General features: G+C 46.5%; 1 protein-coding gene across 10 annotated transcripts in view; it reads left to right on the forward strand.

The window, feature by feature from the left end:
- DGKD (diacylglycerol kinase delta) overlaps positions 1–23,895 on the forward strand; it is a 109,304-nt gene that overhangs the window by 27,662 nt on the left and 57,747 nt on the right. For 4 of the 10 annotated variants that reach the window (XR_002808523.2, XM_023642614.2, XM_023642615.2 and 1 more), the window contains exons 2-3: positions 1,806–1,916; positions 3,576–3,656. Coding sequence is in view for 4 of the 10 variants with exons in the window: in XM_023642614.2 (XP_023498382.1) it covers positions 1,806–1,916; positions 3,576–3,656 (192 nt within the window). In the remaining 6 variants the exon portion in view is untranslated. Of the gene's footprint in view, positions 1–1,805; positions 1,917–2,903; positions 2,931–3,575; positions 3,657–7,872; positions 8,211–12,898; positions 12,920–16,563; positions 16,617–21,230; positions 21,453–23,895 lie in introns of those variants that run through there. The other 6 variants (XM_014740354.3, XM_070269500.1, XM_070269501.1 and 3 more) reach the window with 5 other exon arrangements.

Genomic DNA, 23,895 nt, shown 5'->3' on the forward strand with positions numbered 1-23,895 from the left:
TGATCACGGGGTGATGTGTGGGGTCCTCTCTTCTCCTGGCACTCTCTGATTACCTGGGAGAGAGGGGGTTAGGATAAAGGTGAAGGCGGACGCCACAAATCAGTAGGTGGGTTCTCAGTCGTTTTCCTCCTGGTCTGGTTCTCTCGGGCGTTGGAGAGGGTTGCTGTTTGTACGGCCGGGCCAGCCCAGCCAGCACAGATTCCCTTAGACCCGGCACGTCGTCATGAGCTGGCCTGTGCAGGCCACCCTGCCCATGGAGCTCACCGGGATGTCCACGATGAGGAAGGGGAGCTTAGTGGCGACCTGCGTTCCCAGGACACCCCGCAGCACTGTGCTGCTCAGGAGGGGCCTGGTGCACGGCCGGGTGGCAGTGGGGTTTGTGGGGTGGGGGGCTTTCTTCAGCGTTCTTCTCCGGGTGGTCACACTGCATCCGAGGTCCACTCCTTCCTGTTAGGAGTGGGTTGATGGAGAGACTAGACAGCACGGTCTTCTGCTTTTCCTTTCTGATGCATTTGGGGTCATGAGGTTTCTGTGTCTGCTTTCATCTTATGTCGTCTTAAGTGGCCCCCGGTGCCCAAGTGCTTCATACAGATACTTTTTAAAAAAAGTAACTTAGGGGTCAGCCTGGTGGCATGGTGGTTAAGTCCTTGTGCTCTGCTTTGGCAGCCCAGGGTTTGCATGTTTGGATCCGTAGCATAGACCTATACACCACTCATCAAGCCATGCTGTGGTGGCATCCCACACACAAAATAGAGGGAGATTGGCACAGATGTTAGCTCAGGGACAGTCTTCCTCACCAAAAAAAAAAAAAAAAAGTAACTTAAAGTGCAAAGCTGTACGGGATTAGGTAATTAAACAAAAGCTTCTTTGAACCAGTGTTCTTGTCCTTGAACAGAATTTCTGTCCAGTCTACCTCCATTCCGTGATGAGACTCCGTGTAGAATGGACCCTCGTGTCAGGTGGGGTCAAGGACAGTGTGCTGTGGCTGAGAGGCAGGCTCTTGTTTCGCGCACGGTGGTTATTAGTCCTGACGGTGTTCATGGCTCTGAGTGGTTCAAAATGTCGAATGGTCAAGTAGCTCTGTGAGCATTTAACTTCTGAGTGGTCCGTAGGGCTCCCCCGTCCACTGGGTGTCTAGCCCAGGGGACACCATGTGAGAGGAGGCAGCTCCAGGAGAAGCCGCGCCCCGTCCTTGGCTGTGAGGAGCTGAGGCGAGCGTCTACCTCTGATTCTCTGGAGAGAACTCCTGATCAGACTGACGGCAGGAGAGAATTTTAATGACTTGGCCGTGGCCCTTCTCTTTCACGGGCGGCCAGATGCGCATGCCCGGCCTGTGAATGGGGTGAGGCCTGAGGGGGGTGCAGGCCTGGAGCCGCACTGAACCCCACAGCAACCTACGTCGACAGTTTTGGCAACAGGCTCCTGAGAAATGGCAGGAGGCCAGACAACACGGAGACAGCGCCAAGAATAGCTGAAAAATACCAAATGCCGAAGTTGGAGAGTGCGCTGGCCCCCTGCTGCCCACTGTGGTCCTACGAGCCTCGTGGCCCCTTCTGCTGATGCCCTGGCCGTGTCCAGGGCACACCTCGGGCCCCCGACACCCCCGCCACTCAGGCACGCCACTGCCCCTCAGAGAATTGTGCTCGCCCTCTCCCGCAGCTTGCTTGGTCTGTCCGTAGGTCAAGGTCTGGGGAGAGTGTGAGAAATATTTCTCTTAGGCCCTCGGCTAGAGACGTGAGTGCCCTGCACTGTCAGTGTGCGGTTCAGCAGGGCACATGCTCACGAATATGCTTCTGTGCTTCCAGACCGTCATCAAGGAGGGGATGCTGACCAAACAGAACAATTCATTCCAGCGATCAAAGAGGAGATACTTTAAGCTTCGAGGGCGCACGCTGTACTACGCAAAGACCGCGAAGGTGAGGAGCAGTGGACGAAGCTTCACGGGGGAAACCGAGAGAGGAGCTGCCGGGGGGGCTCAGGCACTGAGTCCTCATCCTGGGAAAGGCCCTGGAGTCTTAGATCTGTTACTTCCAGCGAGTTTCGTAATTCTCTGGGTGCTTATTTTGTCTCAAGACATGTTTTATTTCTTATAAACACTGATTTTTATTCGTTTCCTTTTTCTTAAATGTCATGTGTCACCGTGGGGAAAGGAGAAAATGTCACAGATAACCACATTACAGTTGGATATCTTTCTTTCAGAAAGATTGGAGGTCACAGGCTTGTGAATCTTTTATTAGTGACTAAAATATATTTTTTTTAACCCCATTACTGAAGTATAATTTCCATACAAAAAGCTGTGGATATTTAATGTATACAACTTGATGAGTTTGGAGGTAGGTATACACCCATGAAACTAACTACAAGTGTTTTGAAGTGTATGAGTTTCTTGTGGCATGAACAGAACTGTGAAATCCTTTATCTCCCAGCTTTCTAGCCATGATCTTCTTTCTGTGTGTCATCTTGCACTTAAGATTTAAGCTAGAATTGCCATGCAGTTGCTAATGAGAGAGGAGGAGCCAGCAAAAGTCACTAAGTTACTGCCATGTTTGAATGAATGTGGCGTTACACATTTCAAACACACCAGTGTGTTTGCAAAGCTAGTTTTTGGTATTCTGAATGCCAGTATTTTTATATCAGTATTGCTGTCAGTACTGATATTTTGGCATTAAAAAAATCTGGAATCTGAGTATTTACAGTTTGAGATACATCCCTAGAGAGTTAGTGCATTAAAATTTGAAATTGAACAGAGCAACTTATTTAGAACGGGTTCTGACCACATCCCTCATTTTTAAAAAAAACTCTTATAGTTATTTTAGTTCTGTGGCGGGGGGAGGGGAGGGGAGGTTACTTAAAAGGCTGAATCTCTTTTCTAAGTTACTAGTATTTCCTCCAGGGGTTCCCGGTGGAGTCCTCTTAGAGGGGACAGTAAGGTAGACAGGGTGGGGGCTGTGATGGGGGGATTTGGGGGAGAAAGGAGAAGAAAATGGGGGCAGCGGCCAGGCCTGATTCCCAGCCCTTGCTCTGGAGGCTTACTGACTCTCTGTCATTCTAGATTCCTTCTGCCCTGCTCCCTTGTTTTCTTTCACGGCCCGATCCCTTCCATTTGGGTTGTTTCTCTTCCCCTGGAATCATTTGCTTTAGCCAGGACCTTTCCCCCTAAATGTGCTAGCTGGAAGGACAGAGGGTGCTCAGGCCCGACCCCTGCTCTCTCAGGGGGACTCCGTGTGACACATATTTCACATTTAACGGTGTCACGCTGGTTTACGAGAAGTAAATGTAGAAACCCCAGCCTTGTTTTTGGTTTTCTGTGTTTGCTCTGTGTGGATGCCATCACTAATGAACTCCTGGACTGAGACAGCCACAGAGCTGCACCTGTGAGCTTGCTGCTCTGAGAGGCAGAGATGCTGGGCTCTCCCAGTGTTCATCCAGGGCTCCTGTTTCAAGGCCCGGGGGTGTCTGCGGGTGCTGGACTGGGGTCGAGGGAGCGTGTGGGCAGCACTGGGCCAGGGCTCACGAAGGTGCTGCCTCGGGGTGCCTTGTCCCGTGCTGACCGCAGTCCCTGTGTCTCTCTCCAGTCGATCATATTTGATGAGGTGGACCTGACAGATGCCAGTGTGGCCGAATCCAGCACCAAAAACGTCAACAACAGTTTTACGGTAAGTCTGGACACACACCTTTCTCAGTTACCACATTTGGTTTTCCCCCCTTTTTTTTTTGGTGAGGAAGATTGACCCTGAGCTGACATCTGTTGCCAATCTTCCTCTTTTTGCCTGAGGAAGATTGGCCCTGAACTAGCATCTGTGCCCATCTTCCTCTGTTTTGTATGTGGGACACCACCACAGCATGGTGTGGTGCTCATTGATGAGCAGTGTGTAGGTCCACACCCAGGGTCCAAACCCGTGAACCCTGGGCGACTGAAGTGGAGCACGTGAACTGAACTGCTGTGCCACCAGGCCGGCCACCTTGGCTTTCCTTTTTAATTTGAGCAAATGTGTGTGAGCAGTTTAGACTTTTTCATTCTTTTCTCTCTGATTGGAATGATTCCTGGTAAATTTTGAATCTAATCCTTAAAACAACACTGGTTGGAGAATAACAGAATTTGCCACATGTAAGCACAAAACAACAAGAGGATCCAAATGGATTTTTCTGATGTGTCGTAGTTTACATTTCTCTATCAGTTTTGCATAGAGGTTTGTTTTTCATGATTATTGTAGAAAATAAAATTTGGAAAATACAGAAAAATCTGTTGAAGCAATTTAAGAAACAACCATAGTTCAGCCACCTCAAAACATAGAATGTTGCTATTTTGGTGTATTTCTTTTGCTTTTTACTTTTCAACTGTCCTCACCCCACCCCCCACCCTGAATTTTTAAAGTTCTGTTGTACTTTCTGTAGAAATTCTAAATGCATGAAATCATGTGACCTCACCACCCACAGGTAGCCATCTGCTCGCTCTGGAGTGTTTATCCTTATTTCTGAATATCTGTGTCTTTACCCACATACGCCCTGAGACCATACTGTCCTTTCGTTTTACACCTGGTTTTTTTTCTCTTGACAATTGATGGTGGACATTTTCCCATGTCGCTTGCTCTAAACATTCATCATATTTTTTAAGGGCTAGATAGCATTTCTTGTGTGACTTCACAATTTTGGCTTCAGGGGCTGACTTTAGAACCTACGTGTATAAAGTGTGACTCTAATAGCAAGAATGGTATATTTAAAAATATTTTTCCTCATGTGTATTATTAAGCTATCCCATCTAGAAATAAAGTATGCTCCCTAATTTTTTTCAACTCTTTTATAACTCAGTCAAGGTGGGTAATTTTCTTCAGCTTTAGGATTTGACATTTTGGGTTAGTGTTGGTTTCAGATACCTTAAGGTTTTGTTTTGTCTTATGTATTGATTTATGGATTGATTGTTGGTGTTGCTGATACGAATGGAATTTTCCTTCCTCCATTTAAACTTCTACTTATTTTGTTTTGATGTAACTAACTGTTCTTGGTTTTGCTTCATGGCTTATCGAGTTAGCCAGACTTTCCTGATGGTCTCTCTCATTTTATTCTTTGTTTTACTTGGAATATTTTTACTTTTTCTCCATTAATTTCAGTGTTTACTTACTGGCTAAACTAAACTATGTAAATGGATTATTCTTTGATTTGTTGCTTTTAGAATTTTTAATAGGAACAGGTGTTGAATTTCACTGGAGTGTTTTGGCATTAATTTAGATGATCAGGTTGGTTTTAGGTATTTGTATGTTTCCTAATAATAAAATTGTTCTTGGTAATGTTAAGTTTTACAGCCTAATTTTGGATTTAGAATTTCCCCATCCATGTGTGCTTTTCTTTGGGGTATAAGGTAGCCTTTCTTGTGTTTTGATTTCAGAGTGAAACTACCCCTATAAAATTCACTTAGTAACTTTCCATGATTTTATGTGTTCTGGAAGATTTTATGTAGCTTTAGAATTGATTGTTTTTTGAATGTTTGAGAGAACTTACTTCACCTGTCATTAAGACTTTTCAGGGAGGTAAGGCTATAAATAAACTTAGAAGGTTTATTTTTGCTTTTAGATCATTTGAGCTTTTTCACTTCTTGAGTCAGTTTTTTGTAATTTACCTTCCTACTTATTCCACACCTTCAAATTTAGGAACAGGTGTTATTTGCACTTTAAACATTTTTGTCTCTGGTTAGAGTCTCTGTTGCGTTTTTAATTTTATTTTTTTAGCCCTTGTTTTTCTTGTCAGATTTCTTAAAATCTTATTATTTTTTGCTTTTAAGAGAACTTGTTCTTGGTTTATTGATCAATTCCATTTTTCTGTTACCTAATTCAGTTTCTGGATTTATATTTATTGTCTTTTTTCTGCTTTTCACATCTTTTTAAAACAACTTATTGATTGGCATATTCTTATTTTCATATATATAAAAATAAAAAAACATGAGGGACTCTGCATTTAACTCTGAGTGCCTTTTTTTTTTTTTTTCTTAAAGATTGGCACCTAAGCTGACAACTGTTGCCAGTCTTCTTTTTTTTTTTTTTCCTGCTTTTTCTCCCCAAATCCCCTCAGTACATAGTTGTATATCCTAGTTGTAGGTCCTTCTGGTTGTGGCATGTGGGACGCTGCCTCAGCGTGGTCTGATGAGCGGTGCCATGTCCGCGCCCAGGATCTGAACTGGTGAAACCCTGGGCCGCCGAAGTGGAGCAGGTGAACTTAACCACTCGACCACGGGGCCGGGCCCCAGAGTACCTTTCTATTCACATTCCAAAAGTTGTTTTTTCTCCTAGTAGAAAAATGTTATTAAAGACAAATAACTTTTCTGATCATTCAAGTTACTGAAGAAAATTTTGAAGTACATAAATACCAATAGGAAATTTAAAACCATCCGTATTATTCTTATACGAAGATAACGAGTAATATATTTTGGTTTATGTCATTCCCACCAAATATATTTAATAAAATATAGTTTTTAACATTCTTTCTTCACTGAACAATGAGCTTTTTCTCTTACAATATCCTTCAAAATCTTGTTTCTTAGTGTTGCATGGTATTCCATTTGTTACACGTGTAAGTTTGTTTAACCAGTCCCTATATTGAACACTCCATTTTTTCCTGTCATAAATAATACTGTGATGTACACTTGTACACAGATCCTTTTGTACATTTCAGATTGTTTCCATAGTATAAATTCTTAGAAATGGAATTCCATTTGAGGTAGAAAGTATGAACTTTTAAAAGGCTTTTGAGGGGCTGGCCCCGTGGCCGAGTGGTTAAGTTCGCGCGCTCCGCTGCAGGCGGCCCAGTGTTTCGTTGGTTCGAATCCTGGGCGCGGACATGGCACTGCTCATCAGACCATGCTGAGGCAGCGTCCCACATGCCACAACTAGAAGGACCCACAATGAAGAATATACAACTATGTACGGGGGGCTTTGGGGAGAAAAAGGGAAAAATAAAAAAATCTTTAAAAAAAAAAAAAAGGCTTTTGAAAAATAAATGAGGTATTGATACATGTTATAACTTGGATGAGCCTTGAAAACGTGCTGAGTGAAAGAAGCCAGACTCAGAAGGCCACATATTTTGTGCTACTGTTTATGCGAGGTGCCACAATAGGTAAATCTGCAGAGAGAAACTAGATGAGTGGTTGTGAGGGGCTGTGGGGGAAGGAGGAGTGCTAATGGGTACCGGATTTTTTTGGGGAGGTGACAAAATATTCTAAAATTAGGTAGCGGTGATGGTTGCACAATCTTGTGAATACGCTAAAACCACTGAATTGTGTACTTTAAAAGAGTGAACTGTATGGGAATTAAATCTCAATGAAAGATCTGGAGAAAATAGTGCGGCAGTGTGCTTTTGGTACTGCAGGCATTGCTATGGAGCTTTGTCGGCCTGATCTGAGAACGAGCCCTGATTTATGTACTGTTTGTATGGGAAGCTGTGTTCAGAGTGCCAGATAATTGAGGTCCAGATGTTGAGCGCGTCCTGTGTTGGGGAAGCCTCGGAGCTCCTTTCCGGTCGGGAGGCATGGAAGATTGCTTCCCAGCCCTCAGGGCGAGGCTCCGATTCCTTCACGTTTATTTTAGACTCTGTTAGTGCTCTCAAAGCTGCCTTTTCATCTAAGGATGTGCGGAAAGGACAAGAGAAAGATTAATACTGAGTTTCCCCAGGAACATTCCAATCTACGGGGGCTCGTCCCTGAGCACTCGTGAGGGCGTCCGGAATATGGGGATCAATGGGAAGTGTTTGGGGCCAGTTGGCCGGTGCCCACTTCTCCCAGGCAGGCTTCCATAGAGGGTCAGTAGGTTCTGGGCCCTGGGCTGTAGGGAATACAAATATTTTCTTTGCTTCACATTCATGCTTTTTGATCTTTCCTATTTCTAGCTCCCTGCAGTATCTGCCGTCTGAACTCTGAACTTGTCACTTATCGTTCGGCGAACTGCAGGAATGTGTGTGCAGCTCTCTCTTCAGTCAGCTGTGCCCTCCTGGAAGGCAGGCCCAGCCTTGGACCGTGGTGCAGCCAGGGCCTGGCGCACGTGCTGAGGGAGCGAGTGCAGATGCGATGAATGTATTTGCCCAGAACCGAATTTCCTGGAATGTCTCATTTGGTTTTCCAGCTATTCCAGTAGTAATTTCCAAATTCCACAACTTCTACTAAAATTGCATGCCTGATACAAACAGTCAGTCAGTGAAAGCTACTATTATCATGAATCAACCAGCGGGTAGGAACCTTTTGTAGCTGTAGAAGTGTGAGTAAATGTGCTCCACATTAGAAAAGACTCCATTTTTATTTCTCCCTAAAATGGCCAAAGAATTATACCATAACGAAATAAGGACGTGAGGGACAAGGGATTTCCAGGGGAAGGGGAGGAAATATTTGGGGGCGAGGAGAGATTTTTACACAGGCTTGATGGAAGAAATGGTACAAATGAGAATTGTGTAACTGGAGATGGGTCTGCTTGCCTTCCTGTTCTTTAAGAATGAAGTGTGGCTGGGATGAAGCTAAAGACTTAGGTTGCCAAGGCCAGCTCGGTGGTGCAGGGGTTAAGTGCTCAGGTTCCGCTTCAGAGGCCCAGGGTTCGCCAGTTTGGATCCCGGGTGCGGACATGGCACCGCTCATCAGGCCGTGCTGTGGCAGGTGTCCCACATATAAAGTAAAGGAAGATGGGCACAGATGTTAGCTCAGGGCCAGTCTTCCTCAGCAAAAAGAGGAGGGTTGGCGGCAGATGTTAGCTCAGGGCTAATCTTCCTCAAGAAAAAGAAAGAAAGACGTAGATTGCCTTTAGGTTCTTGATGGGCGGAACAGCAGCAGTGGGAGCTTTCGGAAGATGGGAGTAGAGCAGTGTCCTCTGCATGGTCACCTTCCAGCAGGGTCACCCCTTACAAGGCCAAAAAACAGCAGCGTGAAGAGAAAAAGGCAGTTTGTCAGCTTCATGTCCTAGACTCTGTAATAATGTGAAATTGTATGTTTTTGATGATGAAACATGTTAGTATTAGTCTGTGAGAGCTAAAAGGCTTTCGTATATTCTGCCACATTGCCCTTAGAACTCACATCAATGGGACTTCAAGAAGTGCTTTTTTCTATTCTTTTACAAATACCATGTGTTAAACTATTAGAGTATGTTTGCCACTTTGGTAGTGTGAAAATGGTAATTTGTTTTAATTTGTTTCTTTGATTGTCAAAGTGAGGTCGAACATCTCTCACAGTTCAGCGGCTGTTTGTTTTCCTCCCCTAATGAGTTGATTTTCATGTGCTTTCTGATGGTCAGCTCTGTAGTTTTAGAGTTCAACCCATCCCCCGATCCCGTTTCTCTATCTGTCTGGATTTGCCCTCATTGCCTATAGTAATTTTAGTAGTCTTTTTTTTTTACACTAGATTTCACACAGTAATAGTGGGCAAAAGTTGTCAGGTAAAAATGCTTCTCTTGCTTTATATTTCTTTTCTTCCCATTGTCTAACATTTTTAATTGATTTTCAGCCTCATGATCACAAAATTTACAGATTTGTGCTGAAGGGTCTATTTTTACTACCGTAACTCTTCAGAGGAGTTGTCAAAGCAGCGTTTCTGCTTTGCTGGAACTTCATATATTTTAAATAAATTTTTAAATTGAGACATAACTTCCAAACCGAAAAGTGCACAAATGTGAGGGCAGAGCTTGATGTGTGGCCAGCATGCAGGTCAAGCGACAGGACGTATCCAGGCCCCGAGAAGTCCCTCTCCTGACGTCCGCCCATCGTTGCCCTCCCTCTCCAAGTGTGACCACCCTCCTGACCTCTGACCCTGCATTAGTTTGGCTCTTTTAGATATTTGGTGTCAATGGACTCATCTCTCCTTTGGTGTCTCCTTCTGATCTGTGTATTTCCTAATTTCATGTTTTTGGGGAATTTTTCCAGTTGTTTTGTTGTTATTGATTTCCAGCTTACTTCTTCCTATGCCCAGAGAACATACTCTGTGACTTCAGTCCTTCAAAGTTGTTGAGACTTTCATTATGACCCGGTAAACGGTCACTCTTCATAAATGTTCCACCTGCATTGGAACAGAATTTAAATGCAGTCGTTCTTGTCTGCTGTCGATTAGGACAAAAGTTCAATCATTTTTCTCAAATCTTTTAAAACCTTCAGATTTGTTTTTCTGCCTGTCCTATTAGGTGTTGAGTGAGATTGTTACTTATTTTCTCTGTTTCACGTTTTATATTTTTTCATACTTTTCTTCGTTTCTTAAATGGGTGAATTATTTTGTTTTCCCTTCTCTTTTAACTTGTTTCATATGTATTAGTGGAAATTTTATATGTTACAAAATGCATCCTTGACTTATTAAATTCTGTTACAAATTACTATTTTTCATGCTTCCCAGACAATGCAAGGATCTTAGGGCATTTAAACTCTCTATACTTTTCATTGCTATTGAAATTATAGTTAATTTGTGGTATTTAGAAAAAACTCTCTATCCTCACCTGCCGCCTCTCTGCTGATTTGTTGTATATTTTAATTTTACATATATAGTCCTGCGTCGCTTAATGACAAGGACACGTTCTGGCAGTTATTTTCAGGTATGCCTGCTGATTTTGGTTGACAGACACTGTCTAAAAGATTAAGATAATTGTGGGATGCTGTCTGCCCATGGGATTTACTTGTGCTTCTGGCAGGGAGGCGAGTTAGCACATCATCGCAGCTCCATGTGTGATAGGGCTCCTCCGAAGGTCCTCTGCTCCTGTGGGATACTCCCTCAGGAGGCTCAGATCATCGCAGCCCCAGTGTGTGATAGGGCTCCTCCGAAGGTCCTCTGCTCCTGTGGGATACTCCCTCAGGAGGCTCAGATCATCGCAGCTCCATGTGTGATAGGGCTCCTCCGAAGGTCCTCTGCTCCTGTGGGATACTCCCTCAGGAGTCTCAGATCATCGCAGCTCCATGTGTGATAGGGCTCCTCCGAAGGTCCTCTGCTCCTGTGGGATACTCCCTCAGGAGTCTCAGCTGTAAGTTTGAGGGGTTTATTCTCTGTTGGGCTCTGAATTCTGGTATTTTCCCCACCAGTCCTATGGTGTTGCCAAAAGCTCTGTTCAGCTTCCCGGCCTTTTTGGCTTCCACTTATGAATCAGCAATTGTCATTACTCTAATATTTTCTGTATCTTGTCACTCTGTGACATTGTTAAGTATCTGACATCAAGATCACTCATTATAAAATGTGAGAAATGTTGGATACCATGTACTTGAAAGATAGTGTATTTACCATGGGGAATAAAATTTGGTCTTTATCTATCACAACTTACAAACTTTGTTGCTCGGGTCTTCTTATGATCGTATTTTTTATCTGCTTTCTCTTCCACACACTGATAATGAGGAATTAATCTCTTTCAGGACAATTATACTTGTCATTTTATTCCTGTATTTCTAACAGTTCTCAGCTTCCCTATTTTTGAAGCTCTTTGAAGCACGTAAATGTTAATGCCCTGGTGACTGAGTGATCATTTGTTAATAAAGTCACATCTCTTTTACACTGAATAGTCTCCATCATGAACGGTACTCTGGCATTAATATTGCCACGCTTTCTTTCCTTTGTTCAGAACTTAATCGATAGGTTTGCTTCCACTTTTATCTTTAGTTTTTCCTTGTTATTTTACATTTAATTCTTGTAAGCAGTGTATTGTTAGAATTTGTCTTATTTCGGTCTGGAACACTTTGCTTGTAATAGTGAACTTTAGACATTTTCTGCTTGTTGGGAGTTTCGCACGTCTCCTGTGCTTTGTGCCTGACTCTATTCTGCTTTCTTGATTTAATGCTTCCTTGGTACCTGTCTTCTGTTTTGCATTTTTGTGAGTGGTGTATGCACTGTTAACCTTTATATTTGATAATGATTTGAATGGAAATTTCCTTTTTATTTTTTACTTGTTTACAGTTCACAAATTTTCTTCTGCTGTATCTGCTTATAGCCAGCCCAAATGGCGATGTCCTTTTTTCTTTTTTCTTCTGCTTTTTCTCCCCAAATCCCCCAAGTACATAGTTGTATATTTTAGTTGTGGGTCCTTCTAGTTGTGGGATGCAATGTCCTTTTTTTGGTCAAGCTTTGTACCAGACAGTGTTTAGCCACATAGAACATGCTCCTCCATGCTTTGTGTCACCAGCTCTTCAGTTGTTCATATCAAACTAAGGAAAATGAGACAGGACCGCAGAACAAGGAAGAAAAATGATGTAAAGTGTTCTGCTGGCCACAAAGGAATCAAAATATGGTATTTTTCATTAGCCCCAACAACATACTGTTTTCCGTGTTGGTGCTCAGGGGAGGCACCCATCTTTGAAGACAGCTGTACATTTCTGCTTGAAATCTGGTGGGATTCTCCTTGTCTTGTGTGATACTGGTTTTTGCTACCAGTTTGTCTGGCAGATAGTGAACCCCGTCTTCCAGGGTCTGGTTTTGGTTTTCCAACTTTAACAAAGTCCTTTCTCTTCTGTATAATACTGGTTCGTGTGCTTTGTCTTGTTCTTTGGGGACTTTGCGTGTTTCTCCTCTCACTGATTCGGCATGTGTCTGTTGAGGGCCCGCCCGGGCCGAGCGCTGTGCTCGGTGCTGATGTTTCAATGGTGAGCAGAAATGCGGAGGACTCTTCGTGGTCAGCTGTATTCTGGCAGGGACTCGGTGAAGCACACAGGGGTGTAATTACAGGCTGAGACAGGCATCAGGGGAAGAGGCTGCATGGGGCATCCGGTAGGGAGGACCCCCCCACTGGTCTGGGGGAGGGGTTGGGAAGACTGGCCCTGAGGAAGTGATGTTTTAAGTGAGACGTGAAGAGTGGTGGTAAATCACCTGACAAGAGTGTGCGTGTGGGTTTGTGCCTGTGTGTCTTGTGCCTGTAGGCACTTTGGAGTGGGGCAGGTCAAGGGGCCAGCATGTGCAAGGGCCTTGTGATGGGGGATGCAGTCCAGACTTTGTGAAGAGGTGAGAGAAGGGCTGTGTGGCCGGCTGAGGCCAGAGGGAGAGAGAGACCATAGGAGGCCATGGGAAGGGCTTGGGACTAGTCCTTCAACCTATAATGCAATCGACTAGTTCACTGTGGGGAAATAACCAGCCTTGCAGTGTTGGAACATTCCACTCTGGCCGCAGTGTAGGGGGTGAACTAGGGGAGGAAGCGGGAGGGCGTGTAGAAAGTCAGAGGAAACCACTGCCCTCACTGAGAGAGGGCAGCTTCTGGTTCAGAGTAGAGTGGGGTGCAGGGTGGGCAGCCCGGGGTGTGGGGGCTGGGGTGTTGAGGGTCTGCCGTCGAGTGGCAGGCTGGTTAAATGTCCAGCAGGGACTGGGGGCTGTGGGGCTGGGGATTCTTGATCTTCCATGTCTGCCGTGGTCTTCTGCATTATTTTGATCTGCTGGTTTTCTCTCATTCAATTTATTATAGTTTTAATTTTGTTTCTTATTGCATTTCATTGTGACTTTTACCCTTATTCCAGCGTAGCTTTCATGCTCTTTCTACTTTGTTTTTTATCCCAGGCTTGTTCTTGTTTGATAGAATATTTTTAAAATGTTTTCTTTTTAGCACGGTCACATCCCCCTCCTTGCTCTGATCATCTTCGAGCTTTCTTTAGTGATTTTTGTTGTTGTCTTCGAGTCCTGCCTGGGCTTCTTTTGTAGTCTTCCCGCAGCAGCCTAGGGCCGTAGAGCGCCAGGAATTGTAGGGCTGTTAGAGTTTAGTGCTTTTATTTACTTATTTCTCCACATTAGTATTTCCATCATTTTTAACCTTTGTCCTATTTTAATCAAGATTTGATGAAATGTCATCACCTCCTTTAATGTTATTTGAAGTTTCAAAATGTAGCAGAAACAAGTAAAAGTGGTGGGGCACTGCACAGCTCTGTTCCCACCCTGCCCCCCGTCCCCCATCCCTCTTTCATCGTCATGGCTCTGAGTCTGTTCGGCTTTGTTAGGTTTGTTACAATGCTGTAGTATATGCTGCAGGGATATGCAAGGACTTTTGTCTGTTCTGTCCCCTGCTTTACCCCAGTGCCAGCACACAGTAGGTGCTCATGACTCTGCTGAGGAGTGACTTGGTCACCGCTAGGTCCAGGATGATTTGGGCCTGCTCCTCTCATTGATTCCACTCAGCAGAGCATGCCCCGTGGACCAGACCCGTGTGTCACTGAAAGAGCAGAGCTCCCTCCACAGCACACAGGCCACGGGCGTGGCAGGTGGTGAGCAGTCCCAGGAACAGCCGTGGGCCGTGAGGGAAGTAGCTCAGGGCTGCAGCAGGGGTGGGGGTCAGGGAAGCCTTCCTGAGGCTGAGAGTGAGCCGTGGCTATCAAAGCCAAGTGTCCGGGTAGAGGGAGCAGAGCGAGTGAGGGTGGAGAGGTGGGCTGAGGTCAGAGGTGAAGTGCTTTCCAGGCCGCGGGGAGTTGGGACTTGTTTGCCATATGTATTGGGTTTTTGTGGTGAGTCCGGCTGCTGCTGGAGACTAGATCTGAGGGAAGAGGTGGCCAGAATGCGTGGGAGGAGGTCGGACAGGTGGCCTCTGCTGCGGCCATGCAAGAGGAGTGGAAGCCTAGATAGGGCCAGTGCTGACCTTTGTTCATGTGACTTGGGAGTTAAATAAGGGTTTTGAAGAGCGGTGGGTGTAGAGCAGTCACTGAAGGTGCTTCTCAGCAGGCAGCTCTGCACAGGTAGCACAGTCGCCTGGCACAGGGCGGGATGCAGGCGGCTCCGTACTTTGTCCTGCACCAGGAGCAGATTGCTGGCCCCTTCCCTTCTTAGAAGTGTCCCCTCAGAGACTGACTTCATGGTGGCTGCTGTCAGAGGCTCTGTCCCTTGTGAGGGAGGCAGAATCAGAGCTGAGTTCAACTTACTGAAGATTTTCTAAACTAAGTGGACAGAGGGACTCGTCCTCTGAGGTGGACAGTGGGAAGCAGGCCAAGGGCCGACTGCAGCCGCTGTGGGCTGGGCCCTGGCCGTGTCCCTCGGCAGCAGGGAGCCGGGAGCACACCGGACTTGCGAGGCATTCACGCCCACGTTGTCTGGAGAGGACCCTGGCTCTCGGTGGAAGCTTCACTCCCCGGAGCCCTTCACCCCAGTCACGGATGTCCCCTGGCCGCCCTCTGTCTCACTGGCACCCACTCGTGGCACTCGGGGTCCTTGCCTGAGGCCTCCGCCTCGGACTCTTCCGGTTGTGGTGCTGGTGTTGGGTGGCACAGCAGCCCTGGGACGAGCAGCCGGCTCTGGTTTTGCCAAGGCACACATCTGAGTCCCCAGGCTGGTGGCTGGGTGCTCACGACCCCCTCCCTCAGTGGGGCTGTGGGTCCCCCACATGGTCAGAGCTGGCTGAGCTGCCAGAGGGCAGGGACAGAGGCTGCTCCCGGCAGAGAGCAGAGAGCCAGCGCTGCGGTGGGAAAGGAGCCTGCGGAAGGACGGTGCTCTGTGAGGTGTCCCACGTGTTTGTAGACTCATGCTGTAGCATGTTCGAGTACCTTTGTTTCTTTGATGGGGACGTGATGTGCTTTGTGGTGTTTCCAAATTTTGGATTTCCCAGAGGGATCAGGGACTCTGTCTCTGAATGTCCACGATCTGTAGTTCCTCACTTGGGTATAAGGTCCTAGACAGCAGGACTAGGTCATATTCCTTTTTTATCTCAGAAAGTACCCCCCGCAGGACCTTGCACAGTAGCGTGCTCAGAGGCAAGGACTGGGGAGCCAGGCTGTGAATCCCGGCTCAGCCTCTCACTGCTGAGTGACCTGGGGCCAGTCCCATATGGCTCTGAGCCTCAGTTTGCTCCCTTGAGAAAGGGAGTAATAGCAGTGCCTGCTTGTGGGGCTGTGATGAGGGTTCTAGGCGTTCGTAAGCTGTAGGCCCGATCTCAGTGTTTGCTGTGAACGTTGTGGTTCTAGAGTCTCACTGGGTATGTAGTCAGTGAGTGCATTGAAAGCGGTAAGCCAGATTGATTTATGGTGTCATTTGGTACTTAATTAGGAATTTTTCTTTGAGTTTGGTATACTTTTACTTCTTCAGCGTTGTGTACTTCTTCTGTTTACTGAATAATAACTTCTAATTAAACAGAACCGCTGCGATCACTCCATTGCACCAGCCTAACGTGGTCTGACTCTTGACTCTCCCCCCTGGAGTCATGGCAGCAGCTGCCGTTGAGTTGGACCTTGAAGAGGAAAGACAAGTTTTACTGGAATAGATCTGAAATATAAAACCATTAAAAAGAGTCATATTCTGCCCATTTTTACAAGCAGCGTCAATCACTGAGTGCCTCCTCATTTCTTACCTGAGACAGTCAGGGCATCTGGCCCTTCGGGGCCCTCCCAGCCTCTCACCCTGACACAGACCTGCTCCAGCCGGGCCTGCTCCTGCTGGGGAACCAATGCCCTGTGCACTGGTCACTCTGGTCTCTGTGGGGCCCCCAACCTGGAGGCCCTCTCCCCAAGTTCTCCTGTAGACCCTGTCCATTCCTCAAGGGTGGGGCGGAAACTCCCTCTTCCCTGAGATCTTTCTGTTCACACCGTGGTCAGAAGGGAATGCGCCGCTGCCTCCTGCTCCCTCCGGGCAGTGGTTCCCAGACTCGGCTGTGCCCTAGCACCCTTTGGAACTTAAAAAAGAAAAAAAGAGGTTCTTGGCACCATTCCCCAAGATTCTGATGCTGATTTACAAATGGGTGAGTTTTCGAAGCTTTCCATGATTTTGAGGTGCACCCGCTTTTGGGACCCACACTCGTGGGATGCTGCATGAGCACAGGCTCCTTAGTAATCTGTGCACTTGGTCACACTTTCTTCCATTGTGCCCTGAGGCCAGGGGCTCTCTTTCTCAGCTGGCTGTCTTCAGTGCAAGACACACCGGCCGCGTGTGCGAGTGAGTGGGAGCGAGGAAGTGGGTTCTGTTCTTCCTTTCTGTTCTGAGAGGAGGTTGAGTCGTTTCTTCTTTATGAAGCCCCATGGAACAGTCGTTGTGGTTGGTTCTGTGGGCCGCCCCATTTTGTTCCTGCTACCCGCTGGCAGATGCCTTGAGTGCACAGGACCCAGGAGCTTCCCCGGACTGTGTGTTTCTGGGTGCTGGTGAGCAGCGATGGCGGGGGGGCTGGCGTCTTCGTTCTGTGTGTGCGTCTCCAGCAAGTTTGACAGCTTGAAAACTTCTTGTTGACCCCTGGGGACTATAGGAATAATTTGACAACAAGTAAGGCTTTACCTGGCAACCTAATTCCTGAAATCAAACAGAAATCAATTGGAAAAGATGCTATTTTACAAGGACTGATTTTTCCTTCTTTCAACAATCCTGTGTTGTGACAAACTCCCTACTGGGTGCCTGAGGGTGGACGGAGGTGGGTGACCGCATTCCCTGCTCAGGGGCTTCTCACAGCCTGTTAGACGTGAACAGAAATGATGACGCTGCCCTGTGACAGGTGTAACAGAAGGGGTGTGAGACACAGAGTGGTGGGAAGGAAGCTCCTCACCTGGCCGGGGCAGCAGAGCGGGCGTGGGGGACGGGCCCTCGCAGAGAGGATGGCGTGGGAAGAGCGCAGGCACGTCAGACGCGTTCAGGGACTAGCATCCAGGAGCACTGTCCGTGCGACACACCGGCCGTGTGCGGGACAGCTTCCTAACTTGTCTCTTAAAGTGTTTAAATCGTAGTAAGGATTCTAAAGGAAATTTAAAATCAGAAAAAAAAAGATTCCACAGTAGCTTGGCAGCTGTTTTTTTTCCACGCTCCCTTCAGACTTTTTCATGGGCAAACATTAAATTGTATGTAGGTTATACACTCATCCGTCTAGGTATAATTTTGTATTTTGGCTTTGTTATTTCATCATAGATGTTTCCACGTTGTGAGTCTCTGTCGTGGTCACTCATAGTTGCAGATATTTCATTGTGTGATGTGTCACAGTTGATGAGTTAAACTTTACCTATGCGCTCCTGCAGGACTAAGGACTTAGATGTTCTCACTTTTTCCTGTTGAAGATGTTGCTGGAACAAGCATCTGAGACCACTGGAATGACTTTGGGGAAGGTGAGGGTGGTCTCCCGAGAGCAGCTCCCATGTGGAGTCCCCATGCCCAGGAGAGGGTGTGGGTTTCCCTGGGGGGGTGGCCTTTGCTCGCTCTCGGTCCTTTTGCACCTGTGTCGCCTGCCCTCGAGGTGGAGAAGATAAAACTTGTTCTGCTCTGTGGGATTCGGGTTTGCTTCTGGTTTACAGCTTCATTTTTGGGCACGGGGACTTCTGTATTTCAGCTTCTGCTTACTTCACGTTGTTTTAGATGGATCGTAATTGGAACTTTAATGTGTCCTAAACTCCCGGAATCTCTGGTGAGCATGTCACGTACCTGTAACAAAGGAATGGAGGAGACCCGGCTGGGTTTGATGATGAGGAAGGGGACAGGGTCCAGGGACCCTGGCTCACGTAAGCAGCTGAGCTGGTGGAGGAAAAAACGTGACTGGAGAGTTGGGTGGGACATGTGCTGTTGGGGCAGCTGGGCCTGGAGAAGGGCGGCGGAGAGTGGAGACCACGCTGGGGTGAGAGGCGAGGGGGTAGTCGGAGGGAACGGAGGAGCTTGGGCAGGGAACAGAGAGCGAGAACTGAAGGCTTGTTGGCATCATATGAAAACAGAATGAGGGGAAGGACAGGCCCTGGGTTTTTTTTTTAATTTCAGGAAAATGGATTGGCCAAATAATTGGGATTGAAAATAGGGTTTTCAGTATAGACTGAACGAGAATTAAGTTTTGGATATTTGTGTTTAGAGGGCTGCTTCTACATAATGCTGTATACAATACTGCATACATGAAATGGAGTTTATATTTAATTCTTAGCATTGAATGTTTAGAAAATCATAAAGATGTGTATATTAGAAATAGGTTTGGATGCTCTGTTAGTTTCCTGGGGCTGCCACGACAGATCACCATGAAAACCACAGGAATTTATTCTCTCCTACTTCTGGAGGCCCGAAATCTGAAATCAAGGTGACGGCAGGCTGCACTCCCTCCCACGGTCCTGGGGGAGATTCGTTTCTCGCCTCTTCCAGCTTCTCGTGGCTCCAGGTGTTCCTTGGCTTGTGGCTGCGTCACTCCAGTCTCTGCTCCTGTCTCCATGTGGCTTCTTTTCTTTACCCCGTGTCTTCTCTTCCTTCTCTTAGAAGGACACTTGTCATTGATTTAGATAAACCCAGGTAGTTTAGGATGATTTCATCTCAAGACCCTTAATTACATTTGCAAAGACCTTTTTCCCAAATAAGCTCATATTCACAGGTTCTGGGGATTAGAATGTGGACTTATCTTTTTGGAGACCATCATTCGACTCACTACATCTGTATAAGAAAAAAATGCCTAAATAAGAATGGTATGAACATGTAAAGTTTTATTCTTCATACAGAAGAAGGCAGTCTTTGTTCAGTATGGCCGTTCCGCAGGGTTGTCTGGATCCTTCCAGAATTTGGTTCTTCTAGTCCAAGATGGTTGCCAGAGTGCCAGTCGCCTCCATATCTCCTTTTGGGAGATGCAAGAGAGGGAGGTGAGAAGTAAGTGTGTTGCCTGGCAGGGGTTTTTCACTTAGGTTCATGGACACCTCCCATCCTTCCCAGGGGTCTGTGGATATGACTATATTTTATTAAAATTGGTTTCCATTGCAATCCTAGGTATTTCCTTTTCTGCATTTAGAGATATTCTGAGAAGGAATCCCTAGGCTTCAACAGACTGCCAAAAGGGGTCCATGGCATAAAGAAGATGTGCTATGTTTCGGTATTAATTGACTGAGAATTGCCTTCTCATGTAGGTTATACATGCTTAGAGGGTTGCTTCTGCAAAATCCCATATTGAAATCTCGCATGACTTCCCTAAAGTCTGACATGGCACTTCTGCTTAGTCATGTGGCCACACCATACAGCTGTCGGGATGGGGATCTTGCAGGCTTCACTCCTAGCATCATCCCAATGATTGCCCTGAAATGACCATGTCAGGATAGGCAGGCCATGCATAGAGAAGAGTGATTTTTCATCTGTCTTTGTAACTTCCTTTTCCCCAAGTGACATCGCTGAAATATTTTGTATCCAGAAGTCTCATGAGGTATATTACAAAGCTGGTCTTCTTTGTTAGCTGTGTGACTCAGGGCAAGATACTTCATCTTTCTAAGACTCAGTTTTCTCATCTGAAAAATGGGGTGATACTTGAGTCCATCTGATAGGTTGTTGGGTTGGCAGAAAAGTGCCCTCTAAATGTTTGCTAGGTTGTGTCTCCACCACCACACATCACCACTAGTAGGAAACTAACAGAGTTCAACTTGCTCACGCTTAGCAGTTAAATTTATAGGAATTCCAAAGGATTTCAGATGAAGAGTAGGTATCAGGAAGGAGTTATCATCCTTCAGAGTTACCAGGCAATAACACTAACTACCTTATTAAACAAGGGTAGCTTACGTTTTTAATTACATTTGGTTTTCCTTTACGTTTTATTCTTCCTGTTTTTATTAGCTATAGCCTGATAACTCTAAATAAAAAGGAAGCTATGTAATGGATTAAAGTAATATTTTTAGTTGTTTTAAATCTCATCTGTTTGGCGTCCGTCTTTGTTGAATGAATTTGGAAGTTCCTTAGTAGGCCTGCATAGGGTGCAACTGTGGGCCTGAGTCTCTCAGCTCTTTCCAGCAGATGTCAGCATGTGGGGTGGTTGGGGCTGCTCCTTTGGTGAGGAACCGTGACCTTTATCCAGATTTCCACATCAGTTTTCCTTCTCAGCTTGTTTGGAGCTCCGATATTTCCTGGGCAAAACCCCTACGCCAGTCACTTTGGCTCGGAGAGAGGAAAAGCTATATATATAATTGGCAGATTTCCTTGCATGGAAAAAACTTCCCAACTTCTGTGACCGCCGGCCTGGATCTGTGATGGGGAGAGTCGTCCTCATGGGTTGGGCTGTCCCGTAAGCTAGAAGCCCTGCCAGACGGGAAGCCCCACGTTAGGCCGGCAGCTCTTGCCGTCTGGGCTCGAGGCCATGAGCGAGCCCACCCTGGTTCCTGCTCGAGTGCAGGGTTCCAGGAGATTCTGACCTCACATCCTGGCTGTGCCAGCTGTCAGCTGTGGGATCTCGAGCAGCTTCTTAACACCTATAGCTTCATCTTCCCGGGGCCAAGCAGGGGCAGTACTCGCTGGCACGTGGTGGGGGGCAGGCACCTGGCCCATAGTAGGCGCTTAGTGCACTCAGTGCTGTGGGTGTTGAGACACGCCCTAGACAGTGCGGCGCGACTGGAGAGCAGCGGCAGAAGGAAGTGAATCCAGTGCATTCCATGCTGTGTAGTCCACACCGTGTTCTCAGTTTCAAGAAGCAGGAAGAAGCTGGCGTTGAGCCAAGCTGTTGGCCGTCTGTTTGCTAAGTGTGGGGTTTTGCTGAAGGCAGCACCTGCCTCTGTGGCACAGATGGCGCGGGGAGCCAGGTCCTCCCTGTGAGGGCTTGGGATTCGCCTCTTGCACTTGTTCCAAGCAGGCAGAGGGGGAGGACACTGTGGACTCTGGCAGCCTGCTGGTGAGTGGTGGGCCGACGGTCGTGTCTGTTAAGTAGACGCATTTAGACCTGGGTAGGGAGAGGACGCTGTTACTCGTCTGGGCCGTGTGTGCTTAGAGTGGGGGCTGTATTTGTGAAATCTGAGCCATTTCCCAAAAGACTATTGGGGATGTGTGTGTGTTTGTAGATATATGTATGCGTTAACACTTCTAATTGTCTTTACAAATGGCAGAGGAAATAAAAAACAAAAAAAAACCGACAGTTGAGAGACTGTAGTTTGACTGTAGTACTTTTGTGAAGAATTCTTTGAGAAAAGGGACAGTAGAGAAGCTACATGGATGTGATTGAATTTTTTCTTAGGGTATTTAGGAAATTGATAATTTTAGTCATTCTTCTCCCAGAATTCTTTGGTAAATGTTGCAGGGATATGATTGAGCCAAGTCCTGTCTGTCTGGCTCTTTTCCTTCAAAGTTAGGAAAATGGTGTCCTCCCCTAGAATATCATGCTCAAAAATACCCTACTTTCCTGTCCCAGAATCACCTGATATTTCAGGGTGTGGAGAGTCGGGGGATCTTTTTATTTCCTTGGAACAACTTGTTATCATGTTAAGATAATTGCCTGCTCTGTGGCTGGGAGGCTGTGCTGTTTATTGGCCCAATAATCCCTCCCCGTCCGCAGCGAAGCACCTGGTTTGAAATGTAAACTCTAAAATGAAACATGTGACCCCCTCCGCCTTTCTTTTCTTTTAGACAGAGGAGGACTGTAGGAGCGGTTGTACTCGTTCTGTACAGGATGTTTAGCTAAACCTCAAAACCTCAGCCTCGTGTCAGGCACTCAGATAAGGCCGGGAGCGCCCCCTGCTTGGAGCCACCCCCAGGCCACACCCAGGCTCACCTCTGTCCCCAGGGGACTTGCATTAGAAAAGCTGGTTAGTGTGTGGGCGCCATCTTCTCTGTTGCCTAGTTGTTCACTGGCTGCAAAGGTCTAAAGATGGTGGATCAGAGTAATCAGACATTTGGAAAATAGCTAGGTTGGCCCCCGCCCCATCCTTGGACGGGCTGAAGGGACACACCTTGAGGCAGGAGCCTTGGCGTATGTCCTGCCCTGGCACGGAAAACCAGGATGGCTTCCTTGTCTGGAAGACAAGGGCCCCGGCATAGCTGATCCTTGACGCTGTTGCCAGCTCTCGCTTTGTCTTCTGAAGAGTGAACTTTATGGTTGCCTTATGCAGGAAATCTAATCATACCAAGGAATCGATTGGGTGTTTGTTGTTCCCAAAGCCATAAGTGCTGGTTTGCCCAGGGCACTGCCAGTTCACACACCCAGTCATAGATGAGTTAACACCCATTGATTACTTTTAGCACCCACTTTGACTTGCAGAAGTTTCCCAGCTTGGATGATAAACTATATAGTGACTGTAGTCATTCAGAGGAAGGTTCACCCTGTCCTTTAAAGAATATTCCAGGGGCCGGCTCCGTGGTCGAGTGGTTAAGTTTGCACGCTCCGCTGCAGCGGCCCAGGGTTCGGATCCTGGGCGCGGACATGGCACTGCTCATCAGGCCATGTGGAGGTGGCGTCCCACATCCCACAACTAGAATGATGTGCAACTAAGATATGCAACTGTGTACAGGGGGGCGTTGGGGAGATAAAAGCAGAAGAAAAAAAAAAAAAGATTGGCAACAGTTGTTAGCCCAGGTGCCAATCTTTAAAAAAAAAGAATAATCCAGTGCACTAAACTACGTTAACATTAAAAATATTTTTGTAACTTAGTTGAGGCATAATTTCTGTACAATGAACTGCACTATTTAAAGTGTACACCTTGATGAGTTTTCATACCGCCCTGCCCCCCAAGCTGACACCGTCACTTCACCACAGTCAGGAGAACGAACATCTCCATCCCCCAGAAAGTTTCCTTGCGGTCCATCCTCTCTCTGCACCCCTCCCCAGGCAAACATGGATCTGTTTTCTGTCTTTCTAGGTTAGTTTGAATTTTTAAGAATTCTATATAATTGAATAATGGTAGTATGTCCTTTTTTAAAATGTCTGGCTTATTTGGCTCAGCATAATGTTTTTGAAATTTTCCACGTTGGCTGTATCAGTAATTTGTTCCTTTTCCACAATTTGTTGATCCATTTACCTGTTGGTGGGCATTTGAGCAGTTTCCACTTTTGCGCTGTTGGAGATAAAGCTGCCATGGACATTCATCTGCAGGTCTTGCGTGGACACATGTTTTCATTTCCCTCTGGTCAATACCTCGTAGAAATCTACCTAGTAGATTTCTGGGTCATGTGGTAGATATATGTTTAGCTTTTTAAGGAGTTTTACTTTTTAACTGCTCAGCTGCCTTCCAAGGTGCTCGGCATTTTACATTCCCACCAGCAGTGCATGAGAGTTCCAGTTGCTCCACATCCTCACCAGCACTTGATGTGGTCAGTCTTCTTATTTGACATGTTAGGACATGTAA

This window comes from Equus caballus, chromosome 6, assembly GCF_041296265.1.
Source record: "Equus caballus isolate H_3958 breed thoroughbred chromosome 6, TB-T2T, whole genome shotgun sequence".
NCBI lineage: Eukaryota > Metazoa > Chordata > Mammalia > Perissodactyla > Equidae > Equus > Equus caballus.